The sequence below is a fragment of the Saccostrea cucullata genome, unplaced genomic scaffold (genome assembly GCF_032062105.1).
Source record: "Saccostrea cucullata isolate Sc308-1 unplaced genomic scaffold, CSIRO_AGI_Scuc_v1 ctg3833, whole genome shotgun sequence".
In the NCBI taxonomy this organism is placed as follows: Eukaryota; Metazoa; Mollusca; class Bivalvia; order Ostreida; family Ostreidae; genus Saccostrea; species Saccostrea cuccullata.
The window spans coordinates 80,971-95,074 of record NW_026939808.1 but is presented as its reverse complement, the minus strand read 5'-3'; the positions used below and the strand labels follow the sequence as shown (position 1 = coordinate 95,074).

Sequence of the window (14,104 nt, the reverse complement as noted above, 5' to 3'; positions counted from 1 at the left end):
ACTAGACTTGGCAATTGCCTCAAAAGGCCTACTTCCGGAGATGATACCAAAACGAAAGTAATTCTTATTTATTCAGATACTTGGAAATTAACATGAATTTAATAGTAATCCAAGATTGTTACGTGGTTATTATAATGCAGAATATATTATTTTTTTCTTTCCTTGACAAGAAAAACTTCATGCTCCTGACATTGTAAAAATTGATCGAACAGATTTATTACATTCTCAATGGAGGAGACATCGAGTTCATTTACTAGTGAGCGCGGTAAGGGTCTTTAGAATGTTCAAAGCTCTTCTGTTTAAATATCTTTAATCATTTGATTTTTATATCTGTGATGTTTCTTGTAATTTTATGTTTTTTTAAAGAAATGAAAGAGGAAAATATTCAAAAGAATCATAAATTAAAAGCCCCAACCCCATTTGATGGGAAAAAAATTGTCATCCCTAAAAGACATTTTTCTCGATCTGTAAAGACATTGACTTGTTTAGACCCAAAATTCTGAAATTATTTATCTATCATTAACATTGTGCATGTGAGAATATCTTACGAGTACTAAAATAAACTTTGAATAGGACCCAACACCTGTCTTTGCTTCTAGCGATATCATATCTTTGAAAAACTCGGGAGAGGTAACATATTCATGACGAATCTTCTTATGTCCTTATACAGATCATAAAGTGAGGATGTGAGTTATACACCCCATTAAACCTACATAAATCAAAGAACAAATATAACTTTTTAAAACACAAAATAAAGAACAAATAAACAGAAATTTCAACACAGAAAATAAACCATTAAAGTGAAAAATTTAGAGAAACCCGTTGTTTAGTTTGTCCGGTTCCTTATCAGAAAGTGCAATAATTCTTTTGGAATATAATTGTTCAATTTATTTTATTCAAGGCTGCATTGACATTTCAACTTCATAAACAACTATTTCACACGATAAATTAAAGCCCAGGTTTTCTGAAATCATTGACAGGTGCTTTTTCAATAAAAAGGAACCCGTAAATTTACTTACCTTGTCGCTAGTCATTTGTAAAATTACTTTGTTAAAAACATCCTGATTCTATACACTCTAAAACTCTGAAGTTGACATTAAAAAGGTGTCTCAATTTCTAATTGACAATACCCTTGTGGCATTTGGAGACTAGGTCTTCCAAAAATCTATTCGAATTCCCGTGGATACTAATTACGACCCTTTATTTGCAGACCTATATTTGTATTATTATGAGGCAAAATTTTTGTTCAAAATATTATACTTAGAAGAAAACATTTGCTGTTGTCTTAAGCTCGATGTTTATATATATCGACAACGATGTCATTTAACAATAGTAATTCCCATCCTTATGTCGAAAGATATATCCGGGTGAGCTTGAAAAGAAAGATACCCCAAAGTCTGACAAATATTTTTCATATTTGGATATTCAACATGAAAAAGACTTGATGGTAATCTAACAGTAAGTTTTATGATAAATGAGACGACTTTAACTTTTCAATCGTCTGTTTTCCTTCCTTATGCAGCAATATACCTTCATAACCTGCATACGGGTTTATACTTCCCAATTGATTTTTCATACTTATTGTAAGGTCATTATTTACACACTGAATTATCGACGAATTTTTTCTGTTACTTCCCAATCATGACAAGAATCACACGGCGATTATGACCAGTAGGCAGAGGATGCTCACTTCCCCATGGCACCTGATCCAACCTCTGATGCTTTTGAGGTTCGTGTTTGTTCTCCCATCTTGTATTGTTTTATGGACTTTTGAGCTTAAATACGGTTGAGTTTGTTTGAGTTTCTGATTGACAATATCTGTGTGGTTTTTGGAGACCAGGTATTAAAACAGTCTATTTAAATTCCCATGGGTACAAATTGCGCTCCGTTATTAGCAGACTTATTTTCATATTCATATGAAGCAGAATTTATGCAAAATCTTATGCTCGAAAAGAAGAAAACACTTGCTGTGGCCTTCAACTCGACATAAAGATATATCAACGACGTATTGTCAATTAATAATGGTAATTTCCAATCCTACGTCGATACGATATATCCTGGTGAGCTTGAGATAAATGATACCACATAGTCTGACATTTCTGTTTCATACTTGGATATATTACTTGAAAAAGACACTAATGGTGATCTTACAACCAAGCTATATGATAAATGTGGTGACTTTAGCTTTTCTATCGTCAACTTCCCTTACTTATGCAGCAATATACCTTCATCACCTGCATTCGGAGTATATATCTCAGTTGATTCGATACGCAAGAGCATGCTCTACGTATGAACGTATTTCTAAAACGAGGAAAATTATTGACAAGCAAGTTGATGAAACAAGAATATAAGCAGTCTCGTTTAAAGCCATCATTTCGTAAGTTCTATGGTCGATACAATGACCTTGTCAGCAAATACAATTTATTATTGAGTCAAATGCTGACTGACGTTTTTCATTCCAATTATTAGTGCATTATTTATACGCTGAATTGACGACGGTTTTTCCGTTATTTTCTGATCATGACAAGGAGCACACGGCGGATGTGACCGGTCGGCAGGAGATGTTCACTCCTTCATGGCACCTTATCCCTTCTCTGATGTTTCGGGGGTCTGTGTTTGCTCTGCTCTTATTTTGTATTGTTTTATGGACTTTGAGACTGAATACTGTTAGTTATCTCCATATCCTTCATTCCTTACAATTGTTTCCTTCGCCAAGCGCTCTTCACTTTGAAGTGAAATTACTTGATCCTTAAGGTAAGGCCTTAAAAACTGAGGCCTTCTTTCACGATAGTCGTTGGCGCGAAAAGGACGCTCACTGCTCAATGGCCTTTGTACCGAGTAAAGGTCTAAATTTAAATTTTAACTAGTTTGTTGTTACGTCTCTACCTAAGTTAAACATTCTCGAGCAGGACATATCATACATACAACAAAAATAAAGGTATTCTTGTATGCTCAATTTGCTTGTCAATAAGTCATCTCCTTTTATAAAATTTTCATAAGTAGACCATGCTTTTGGTTATCGATTTAATGTATCGTATGTATCGTATCTTTTATTTCAAGTTTGCTGGGATAAATCGAAACAACATATTAATGAAAATAACTATTGATAATACGTCATTAGTCTACTTTGATGTAGAGTTTAATGCCATTGCAAATATTTTCTTCTTCACATGTAAAATGCATATCTCTTTGAATAAATTTTGCTTCATTTGAATGCGTAAGTCACATGGAAAAAAACGAACAGTATTCAAGATAAAAAGTCCATTAGACAATAGAAAAAAAGAACAGCGCAAAAAACGACCTCCAAGACAACAAAGGTGGCATCGTGTGACTTAAAGCTTGGAACACTAATTCTTTTTTGCTATTATAGTTGCTTTAAAATAATAATCTGTTGTATGAAAAGACAAGGGAGATGTTAAATACTTATAAAAAATCTTGTTTAAAATACCTCAAGCAGAAAGCAAAAAACTGATATTAAATGGTGTAATATTTCTATTTTTTCTTTCATATTGTATAAAAGCAGATAGGACAGCACTAATGGATGGAATTTTTTCGACACCTAAAAGTAATCCTTTGACTTTTTTCTTATTATTTGCTTACAAAATAAAAGAAAATGAACAATAATTTGGTTTAATTAACAATTTCAACACAAGGTGTTTTCTCAGTAATTTTATAATAAATGGATAGTATTTGTGCTTTATGGTATAAAGGCAATAATTTCCAATTTGTAGTGCTTACTGCCATATAAATTGTGAAGTTTTTCAATGAATAAATATCTTTATGTTTTTTTTTTCTTTTCGGATAGAAAATTTAAGCAGGATTTTTATTTTCCTGAGTAATTGAGATAAATTGTTCACCATTTCTTTTATATTAACTATGCAGGAAGTTAAAATTATGCCTTTAAATTGATAGATGTGTGTTTATAATCTTAAAAAGTGCTTTTTGATTGTATAATTTTGTTTCATTTATCTTTCATATTGTACATAAGAAGAAAAGACAACATATTTATATGCTTTTTCACCGATATTTGAAGGTAATGGCTTGAGTTTTTCTTATTGTTTGCTTACAGAAACATACAAGTAGCATTTCATGTCTTATTTTCCATAGTAATTGAAATAAATTTTTCACATTTTTTTTGTTAATGTTATCAATCATCATGATAACTGAAAGGAATAAATAACATTTGTATCAGAAAATAATAAGATTTTCGGGATTAAGATGAAGTGATGAAAATCCCACGTTATCAATGTAAAGAGAGTGTTTAGATATTTTTGAAGGATGCAAATTTTTTTTAAAGAAGTTACTTCTATAATGGTATATATATTCTTGAAATCCAATATCTCAACATCTGTCCTTTTTTAGATGAAAAAGTTAGGTAGTGGGGACATCATCTAAATAATGTCACATCCGTTTTATTTTGATCTAAGATATTTAGGACAGGTAAACAGGGAATTCAAAAGGTTGTTTCAGGGCCGTGATTCACTAAAATTTTTAGTAGATTCTTAATTTTACATGACCAATATAATTATAAAATTATATATATAATACTTAAGTTCTTGTATCAATATTTCAAATGCTAACTGACGCTTATTGAACATAGTAATTGAGATAAATTGTTCATAAAATTTTTGTTTATATTTCCAATATTCACTACAACAAACACGAAGAAGAAGCAATTCTTTGAGAAAATTATACAAATACTTTAGTTTGAATGAAAAAAAAATTTTTTTTCTATCGGATAGGAAGAAGAAGGTACCCGTATACAGGTATGATTATTTTTATCCTCAGTTATTGATATCAATACTTCACAAAATATTATGCTTTTATTTCCAATAATCATGACAACAAAACCGAACAAGAAGCATGTCTTTCAGAAAATTATAGCAATATTTTAGTTTGAATTAAAATTTATAAATATCTTTTTTGTTTTCTTATCTGATAGAAAGTATATCAGCGGGACATCCAGGTAAAATAATCATTTTCTTCAGTAATTGTCATAAATTCTTCCTGAATTTTTTGTTTTTATATCCAATATTCAAGACAACAAAAACGATCAAGTAGCATCTCTAAGAGAAAATTATAGAAATATTTTAGTTGAATTAGAATTAATAATTATCAGGGTTTTTTTTATCGGATAGGAAGTAAAAGACACCTACGCACAGGTAGGATAATAATTTTCCTCAATAATTGAAATTAATTCTTCACGAAGTTTTTGTTAATATTTCAAATAAGCATGACGACAAAACCGAACAAGACGCATCTCTGAGAAAATTATACAAATATTTTAGTTTGAATTAAATTTGATAAACATCTCTTTTGTTTTTCTTATCGGACAGGATTTTTCCATGTACCGCCAGCATTATCAGGTAGGATAATTATTTTCCTCAGTTATTGTGATAAATTCTTCATGATTTTTTTTGTTCATATTTCCTATAATCTTGACAATAAAAACGAACAAGAAGCATCTTGTTGAGAAAATAAGACAATGTTGTTTATGATTAAGATAAAAATATGAAAATTCCACGAAGTTATTATTGTGTTGAAAGTATTAAGCTGCATTTGGAAGGTGGAAATTTTTGGAAAGAACTTACTAATATAATCGAATTATATTTGTTGAAATCCACAATCATAACGACTCTCCCTTTTAAGATGAAAAAGTTTTATCATGGAGACATCATCTAGATAATGTCGTCTGTTTGATTTTGATTTAAGATAATTTTAAGGACAGGTAAATCGAACGTGGGAATTCAAAAGGCGGGATCAGGTCCGGTATTCATTAAAAGTCTTCGTACTAGTATATTCTTAATATTATAACATAAATTAAGCTATATATTTTATACTTACGTTCCCTAAGTATATCCTGCATTTTATAGAAATACTCACTGTTTAATGGCCCCAAGTTCCGAATGAATTTGAAACGCTTCAACGGTATGTTGTGATTTCTGTCCATGAGTGAAAAATTCTTAAATTGGACGTAAAACTTCATACAATCTAACAATGATGATTTTCTTGTATCAAAATGTCAAATGCTGACCGGCGTCTTTCATACGTATTGTTACTCAGTAATTGAGATAAATTGTTCATAAAGTTTTTGTTTATATTTCCAATATTCATTACAACAAACACGAAGAAGAAGCAATTCTTTGAGAAAATTATACAAATACTTTAGTTTGAATTAGAATCAATAATTATCTCTTTTTTTATCGTATAGGACGTAACCGTGACCCACGCACAGGTAGGATAATAATTTTCCTCAATAATTGAGATAAATTCTTCACGAATTTTTTTGCTAATATTTTCAATAATCATGACAATAAAAGCGAACAAGAAGCATCTCTTTTAAAAATTATACAAATAATATAGTTTTAATTAAAATTGATAAATATCTTGTTTTTCTAACCAAACAGGGTTAGTGCATCCATTTTCAGGTAGGATAATTATTTTGCTCACTTATTGTAATAAATACTTCATGAATATTTTGTGTATATTTCCAATAATCATGACACCAAAACGGAACAAGAAGTGTCTCTTTGAGAAAATTATACAATTTTTTTTATTAAGATAGATGCATATTTATGGAAGGAAGTACTAATATAAAAGTATTATATTTCTTGAAATCCAACATCTTAACGACTATCCTTTTTAGATGAAAAAGATAGATAATAGAGACATAATCTAAATAATGTTGTCTAATTGATTTTGATCTAAGATAATTTTAAGGACAGGAAAAGCGAACGTGTGAATTCAAAAGGCGGGTCAGGGCCAGGATTCATTAAAAGTCTTAGTATATTCTTAATTTTATAACATCAACTAAGTTGTATATTTTATACTTTAGTTCCCTAAGTACATGTATATCATAAATTTTATAATTTGTGCAAAATCTTATGCATGAAAAGAAGGACACTCTTGTTGTGGCCTTAAACTCTACATTTAGATATATCGACGACGTATTGTCAATTAACAATGGCAATATTCATTCCTACGTCGATACGAAATATCATTGAAAGCTTGAGATAAAAGATACCATTGAGTCTGACACATCTGTTTCATATTTTGATATATGACTTGAAAAAGACGTGAATAGTAATCTAACAACCAAGCTATATGATAGACGTGATGACTTTAACTTTTCTATCGTCATCTTCCCTTACTTATGCAGCAATATGCCTTCATCACCTGTATACGGAGTGTATATATCTCAATTGATTCGATACGTAAGAGCATGCTCTTTGTATGAACAATTTCCAAAACGAGGTAAATTATTGACAAGCAAGTATATCAGCCGTCTCGTGTAAACTCATTTCGTAAGTTCTATGGTCGATGTGGTTCTATGGTCGATACAATGACCTTGTCAGCAAATACAATTTATCAATATGTCACATGCTGGCTGACGTTTTTCATACTAATTGTAAATCCATTATTTAAACATTGAATTGACGACGGATTTTCCCGTTATTTCCCGCGGTAGTGACCGGTCAGCAGGGGATGCTCACTCCTCAATGGCACCTGATCCAACCGGTGATGTTTCGAAGGTCCTTGTTTGCTTTACTCATATTTTCGATTGTTTTATGGACTTTAATATTAAATACTGTTCGTTATCTCCATATCCATGGAAATACGCACTGTTCAATGGCCCCGAGTTCCGAATGAATTTGAAAGGATTCAACGTTTTGTTGTGACCTCTCTCCATGAGTGAAAAATCTTGAACAGGACGTACACAACATACAATCTAACAGTTATTATATTCTTGTATCAAAATGTCGATTGCTGACAGACGTTTTTCATATTTATTGTACTCAGTAATTGAGATAAATTGTTCATGAAATTTTGTTTATATTTCCAATAAACATTACAACAAAAACGAACAAAAAGCAATCTGTGAGAAAATTATACAAATACTTAAGTTTGAATTAAAATTAATAATTATTTTTTTTATTATCTGATAGAAAAAGGAGAGTACCCATGTTCAGGTATGATTAATTCTTTTCCTCAGTAATTAAGATAAATTCTTCGCGAATTTTTTGCTTATATTTTCAATAATTATGACAACATCACCGAACAAGAAGCATTCCTTTGAGAACATTACACAAATATTTTAGTTTTAATTAAAATTGATAAATATTTTTTTTTTGATTTTTTATCGGACAGGAGGTATACGTATAAATAAGGATGGACTTCCAGGTAAGATAATTATTTTTCTCAGGAATTGAAATACAGTATATTGTTCACGATTTTTTTTTGTTTATATTTGCAATAATCTTGACAACACAAATTAAAAAGCATCTCTTTGAGAACATTATACAACTTTTTTATGATTAAGATGAAAAGATGAAAATACCACAACGTTGTTATCATGGTGATGAAAGTGTTAAGTTGTTTTTGTAAGATGCATATGTTTGGAAATAAGTTACTAATATAATAGTGTTATAATTTTTGAAATCCCGCATTTTAAGATGAAAAAGTAAGATAGTAAAGTCATCATCTAAATAATGTCTGTTTGATTTTGATCAAAGATAATTTTAAAGACAGGTAAATCGAACGTGGGAATTCAAAAGGCGGGATCAGGGCCGGGATTCATTAAAAGTCTTCATCTATTCTTAAATTTATAACAGTAATTTAGTTACGCAGCTAGAATAAGGCTGTCCGAAAAAATGTCAAACTGTTCAGACTGTTGTTACTTCTCTGAACTACCTAGATATGACGTCATAATAGAACATGACGTCAAGTCATTGCATACTTGAGCTAACATGACGGGGAAAGTGTCATAATTTGTACATCGCATGTAGATTTATTTTGGGGCCTTGTTGTTTAATTCAATAGTTAGGATTGTTTTTAAGCTCTAACGTGCGAGAACCCATTATTGCCGAGATTTTCGTTTTTACATTTAAAAATCTGTCAAACGGTAGTATTTTGAAGTTTTGTCGCAAGATACATGAATTACACAATTTTTTCAAACCTCCAATCGTCTCGGAGAAAGAAAAAGTTGTTTAGAATTAATCAACTCACCGGTGATATTTCAAGTCTTTGAAAACACACCAAAAAGCAGTCGTACGACAGGACATGTCATAGAATTTTCGACTAGAATTCCATTTTCCTGACAGAATCGGTCATGTTTTGGTGAAAATCGAATGAATATTTTCCTGTATGCACTAATACTAAACAACATTTTTTCCTTTTTTGAGCTTTTGCAATGAAATTTTACAAAACAACTCCCTGTGGCCTAAGAAAGACCCCTATTGACCTTGATGTCAAAAGGACAGAGTTTAAGGTCGTAAATTTATAATTTTGTCTGTGTGTAACACTATCCTTTCCAGGCGATAGTGTTATATTTTTCCGAAATACTTTTTTTTACTAAATGATAGTATTCAGCATGTGAAATGAAAAATTTATGAGGTCTGGCTTATACAAACTCATAAAATCATCATTAGTGTGATAAATATTCCATATAAAAAAATCTTCTATACACATAATAGAAAATAAGCAATCAAAAACTTTATATCCATATTGGCAGTTTTTATTTGCTTCAGTTTACATGTATATACATTTAAAAATTCTACAAATTTAGGGGGATCCTACCCCCCCCCCCCCCAACTGTACATGGTTTACTTTTTTCTCTCAGCGGGGGACACAAATTCTCTGATTTAGCTTCTTATCCTCAGTAATTTCGATAAATTCCTCACGAATGCTTTTGTTTATATTTCCAATAATCATGACAACAAAACAGAACAAGAAACGTCTCATTGAGAAAATTATACAAATATATTAGTTTAAATTAAAATTAATAAATATCTCTTTTGTTTTCTTATCGGACAGAAAGTTTACATGAATCCGCGGAATACTCAGGTATGATAATTATTTTCATCAGTAATTTAAATAAATTCTTCACCCTTTTTTTATATTGACTATGCATAAAGTTAAATATATTAATTTGAATTGATATTTGTGTTAATATTCTTAAAAAGTGCTTTAAATGGTATGATTTTGTTTCATTTTCTTTCATATTGTATAAAAGAAGAAAAGACAACACATTCATATGCCTTTTTACCGAAGTTTAATGGTAATGACTTGAGTTTTTTTCTTATTGTTTGCTAACAGAAAAAGTAGGGAAAATTAAACACTAATTGTTCAATAAGCAATTTCAATACATGGTGTTTACTCAGTGATTTTATCAAAAATTGATAGAATTTGTGCTTTATGACATACAAACAAGATTTTCCAAATTGTACCGAAAACCTCCATATAAGTTGTGAAGTTGTCAAAGTTTTATTTAGACTATTTAGTTAATATATCATTTCCTGAACACAAAAATTCATTTATTATTGTCATGGTTTGAATTGAAATTGAAAAATATGTTTTTTTTCTTATTGTATAGATAGTAAAAAGCACCCATGTACACGTTGAATTGTTTCCTCGTTAATTGAGATAATTTCTTCACGATTTTTTGTTATGATTTCTAATAATGACAACGTTTACAACAAAACCCAGTATTCTTGAAATCCCATATCTCAAAATCTATCCTTTTTTAGATGAAAAAGTTAGATAGTAGAGACATCATCTAAATAATGTCACATCTGTTTTATTTTGATCTAAGATATTTAGGACAGGTAAAACGAACCTGGGAATTCAAAAGGTGGATTCAGGTCCGGGATTCATAAAAAGTCTTAGTATATTCTTAATTTTACAAAACCAATTAAGTTACATATTTAGTACATAAGTTCTTGTATCAAAATTTCAAATGCGGACTGACGTTTTTTATACTTATTGTACACAGTAATTGAGATAAATTGTTCATAAAATGTTTGTTTATCTTTCAAATATGCATTACCACAAACGCGAAAAAGAAGCAATTCTTTGAGAAAATTATACAAATACTTAAGTTTTCACTAAATGATAGTAGTCAGCATGTGAAATGAAAAAATTATGAGGTCTGGCTTATACAAACTCATACAATCATCATTAGTGTGATAAATATTCCATATAAAAAATCTTCTATACACATAATAGAAAATAAGCAATCAAAAACTTTATATCCATATTGGCATTTTTTATTCGCTTCAGTATACATGTATACATTTAAAAATTCTACAAATTTAGGGGGATCCGCCCCCCCCCCCCCCCCCAACTGTGCATGGTTTACATTTTTCTCTCAGCAGGGGACACAAATTCTCTGATTTAGCTTCTTATCCTCAGTAATTTCGATAAATTCTTCACGAATGCTTTTGTTTATATTTCCAATAATCATGACAACAAAACAGAACAAGAAACGTCTCATTGAGAAAATTATACAAATATATTAGTTTAAATTAAAATTAATAAATATCTCTTTTGTTTTCTTATCGGACAGAAATTTTACAGGAATCGGCGGAATATTCAGGTATGATAATTATTTTCCTCAGTAATTGAAATAAATTCTTCAACATTTTTTATATTAACTATGCAGACAACTGAATACATTAATTGATATTTGTGTTAATATTCTTAAAAATTGCTTTAAATGAAATAATTTTGTTTCATTTATCTTTCATATTGTATAAAAGAAGAAAAGACAACACATTCATATGCCTTTTTACCGAAGTTTGATGGTAATGACTTGAGTTTTTTTTCTTATTGTTTGCTAACAGAAAAAGTAGGGAAAATTAAACACTAATTGTTCAATAAGCAATTTCAATACATGGTGTTTACTCAGTGATTTTATCAAAAATTGATAGAATTTGTGCTTTATGACATAAAAACAAGATTTTCCAAATTGTACCGAAAACCTCCATATAAGTTGTGAAGTTGTCAAAGTTTTATTTAGACTATTTAGTAAATATATCATTTCCTGAACACAAAAATTCATTTATTATTGTCATGGTTTGAATTGAAATTGAAATTGAAAAATATATGGGTTTTTTTTCTTATTGTATAGATAGTAAAAAGCAACCATGTACACGTTGAATTGTTTCCTCGTTAATTGAGATAATTTCTTCACGATTTTTTGTTATGATTTCTAATAATGACAACTTTTACAACAAAACCCAATATTCTTGAAATCCCATATCTCAAAATCTATCCTTTTTTAGATGAAAAAGTTAGATAGTAGAGACATCATCTAAATAATGTCACATCTGTTTTATTTTGATCTAAGACATTTAGGACAGGTAAAACGAACCTGGGAATTCAAAAGGTGGATTCAGGTCCGGGATTCATTAAAAGTCTTAGTAGATTCTTAATTTTACAAAACCAATTAAGTTACATATTTAATACTTAAGTTCTTTTATCAAAATTTCAAATGCTGACTGACGTTTTTTATACTTATTGTACACAGTAATTGAGATAAATTGTTCATAAAATGTTTGTTTATATTTCCAATATTCAGTACCACAAAAGCGAAAAAGAAGCAATTCTTTGAGAAAATTATACAAATACTTTAGTTTGAATGAAAATTAATAATTTTTTTCATTGTCGGATAGAAAGAAGAAGGCATCCGTTTAGAGGTATGATTATTTTTTTCCCTCAGTAATTGATACAAATTTTTCACGATTTTTTCCCTTATAATCATGACAACAAAACCGAACAAGAAGCATCTTTTTGAGAAAATTATACAAATATTTTAGTTTGAATTAAAATTGGTAAATATCTTTTCTGTTTTCCTATCTGATAGAAAATATATCGGCGGGACATCAAGGTAAAATAATTATTTCCTTCAGTAATTGTAATAAATTCTTCAGGATTTTTTTTTTTGGTTTTATTTCGAATTATCACGACAACAAAAAGAATCAGAAGAATCTCTTTGAGAAAATTATACAGATACTTTTAGTTGAATTAGAAGTAATAAATATCCGGTTTTTTTTATCGGATAGGAAGTAGAAGGCTTCCAGGCACAGAGAGGATAATAATAATTGAAATAAATTCTTCACGAAGTTTTTGTTTATAATTCAAATAATAATAAAAAAAACCTAAACATGAAGCATCTCTTTGAGAAAATTATACAAATATTTTAGTTTGAATTAAAATTTATAAATATCTCTTTTGTTTTTCTTATCATACAGGCAGTATAAAATTACCGCTGGTATTTACAGGTAGGATAACTACTTTCCTCAGTATTACTGTAATAAATTCTTCATGAATTTTTTGTTTATATTCCAAATAATCTTAAAAAGAAAAACGAACAAGAATCGTCTCGTTGAGAATACAATGTTTTTCGTGGTTAAGATAAAAAGATGAAAATCCCACGAAGTTATTATCTTGATGAAAGTATTTAGCTTTGAAAGATGCACATTTTTGGAAAGAACTTATTAATATTATTGTGTTACATTTCTTGAAATACCACATCTTAACAACTATCCTATTTTAGATGAAAAAGTTAGATAATAGAGACATTATCTAAATAATGTTGTCTGTTTAATTTTGATCTAAGATAATTCTAAGGACAAGAAAAGCGAACGTGGGAATTCAAAAGGTTGGATCAGGGCCGGGATTCATAAAAAGTCTTAGTATATTCTTAATTTTATAACATCAATTAAGTTATATATTTTATACTTAAGTTTCCTAAGTATATCCTACATTTTATAGAAATACTCACTGTTAAATGGCCTCGAGTTTCGAATGAATTTGTAGGCTTCAACGTTTTTTGTGACCTCTCTCCTCGGATGAAAATTTATTAAATTGGACGTAAAACAACATACAATCTAACAATTATGATTTTCTTGTATCAAAATGTCAAATGCTGACCGGCGTCTTTCATACTTATTGTACTCAGTAATTGAGATATATTGTTCATAAATTTTTCGTTTATATTTCCAATATTCATTACCACAAACACGAACAAGAAGCATTCTTTGAGAAAATTATACAAATACTTTAGTTTGAATTAGAATCAATAATTATCTCTTTTTTTATCGTATAGGACGTAACCGTGACCCACGCACAGGTAGGATAATAATTTTCCTCAATAATTGAGATAAATTCTTCACGAATTTTTTGCTAATATTTTCAATAATCATGACAACAAAAGCGAACAAGAAGCATCTCTTTTAAAAATTATACAAATAATATAGTTTTAATTAAAATTGATAAATATCTTGTTTTTCTAACCAAACAGGGTTAGTGCATCCATTTTCAG

The 14,104-nt window shown here is 29.5% G+C and overlaps 2 protein-coding genes and 2 long non-coding RNA genes across 7 annotated transcripts in view; all 4 read left to right on the top strand.

Annotated features, from left to right (window-relative positions):
- The first annotated feature begins 110 nt into the window (after positions 1-110).
- LOC134254025 (uncharacterized) lies at positions 111-5,481 on the top strand. 4 transcript variants are annotated; one of them, XM_062736599.1, is made up of 7 exons: positions 111-265; positions 3,524-3,565; positions 3,992-4,033; positions 4,743-4,766; positions 4,943-4,966; positions 5,139-5,162; positions 5,337-5,481. In XM_062736599.1, exons 1-7 carry the CDS (start codon positions 229-231, stop codon positions 5,471-5,473), a joined length of 330 nt encoding a protein of 109 aa, XP_062592583.1. In that variant the 5' UTR covers positions 111-228; the 3' UTR covers positions 5,474-5,481. The 4 variants fall into 4 exon arrangements, with proteins under 4 accessions (XP_062592583.1, XP_062592581.1, XP_062592582.1 ...); XM_062736597.1 differs by having other exon boundaries at positions 3,989-4,033; XM_062736598.1 differs by having other exon boundaries at positions 3,521-3,565.
- A 731-nt stretch (positions 5,482-6,212) lies between these two features.
- Positions 6,213-14,104, top strand: part of LOC134254020 (uncharacterized) — a 43,706-nt gene continuing 35,814 nt past the window's right edge. The window contains exons 1-4 of the mRNA XM_062736593.1: positions 6,213-6,235; positions 6,408-6,428; positions 7,947-7,970; positions 8,149-8,181. The gene's annotated coding sequence lies outside the window, so the exon portion shown is untranslated. The remainder of the gene's footprint in view (positions 6,236-6,407; positions 6,429-7,946; positions 7,971-8,148; positions 8,182-14,104) is intronic.
- Positions 9,641-11,374, top strand: LOC134254021 (uncharacterized). Its single transcript, XR_009989223.1, has 3 exons — positions 9,641-9,843; positions 10,016-10,057; positions 11,345-11,374. It is a non-coding gene; the product is annotated as an uncharacterized LOC134254021 (long non-coding RNA).
- On the top strand, positions 11,538-13,913 carry LOC134254024 (uncharacterized). Its single transcript, XR_009989224.1, has 4 exons — positions 11,538-11,582; positions 12,453-12,476; positions 13,032-13,061; positions 13,889-13,913. It is a non-coding gene; the product is annotated as an uncharacterized LOC134254024 (long non-coding RNA).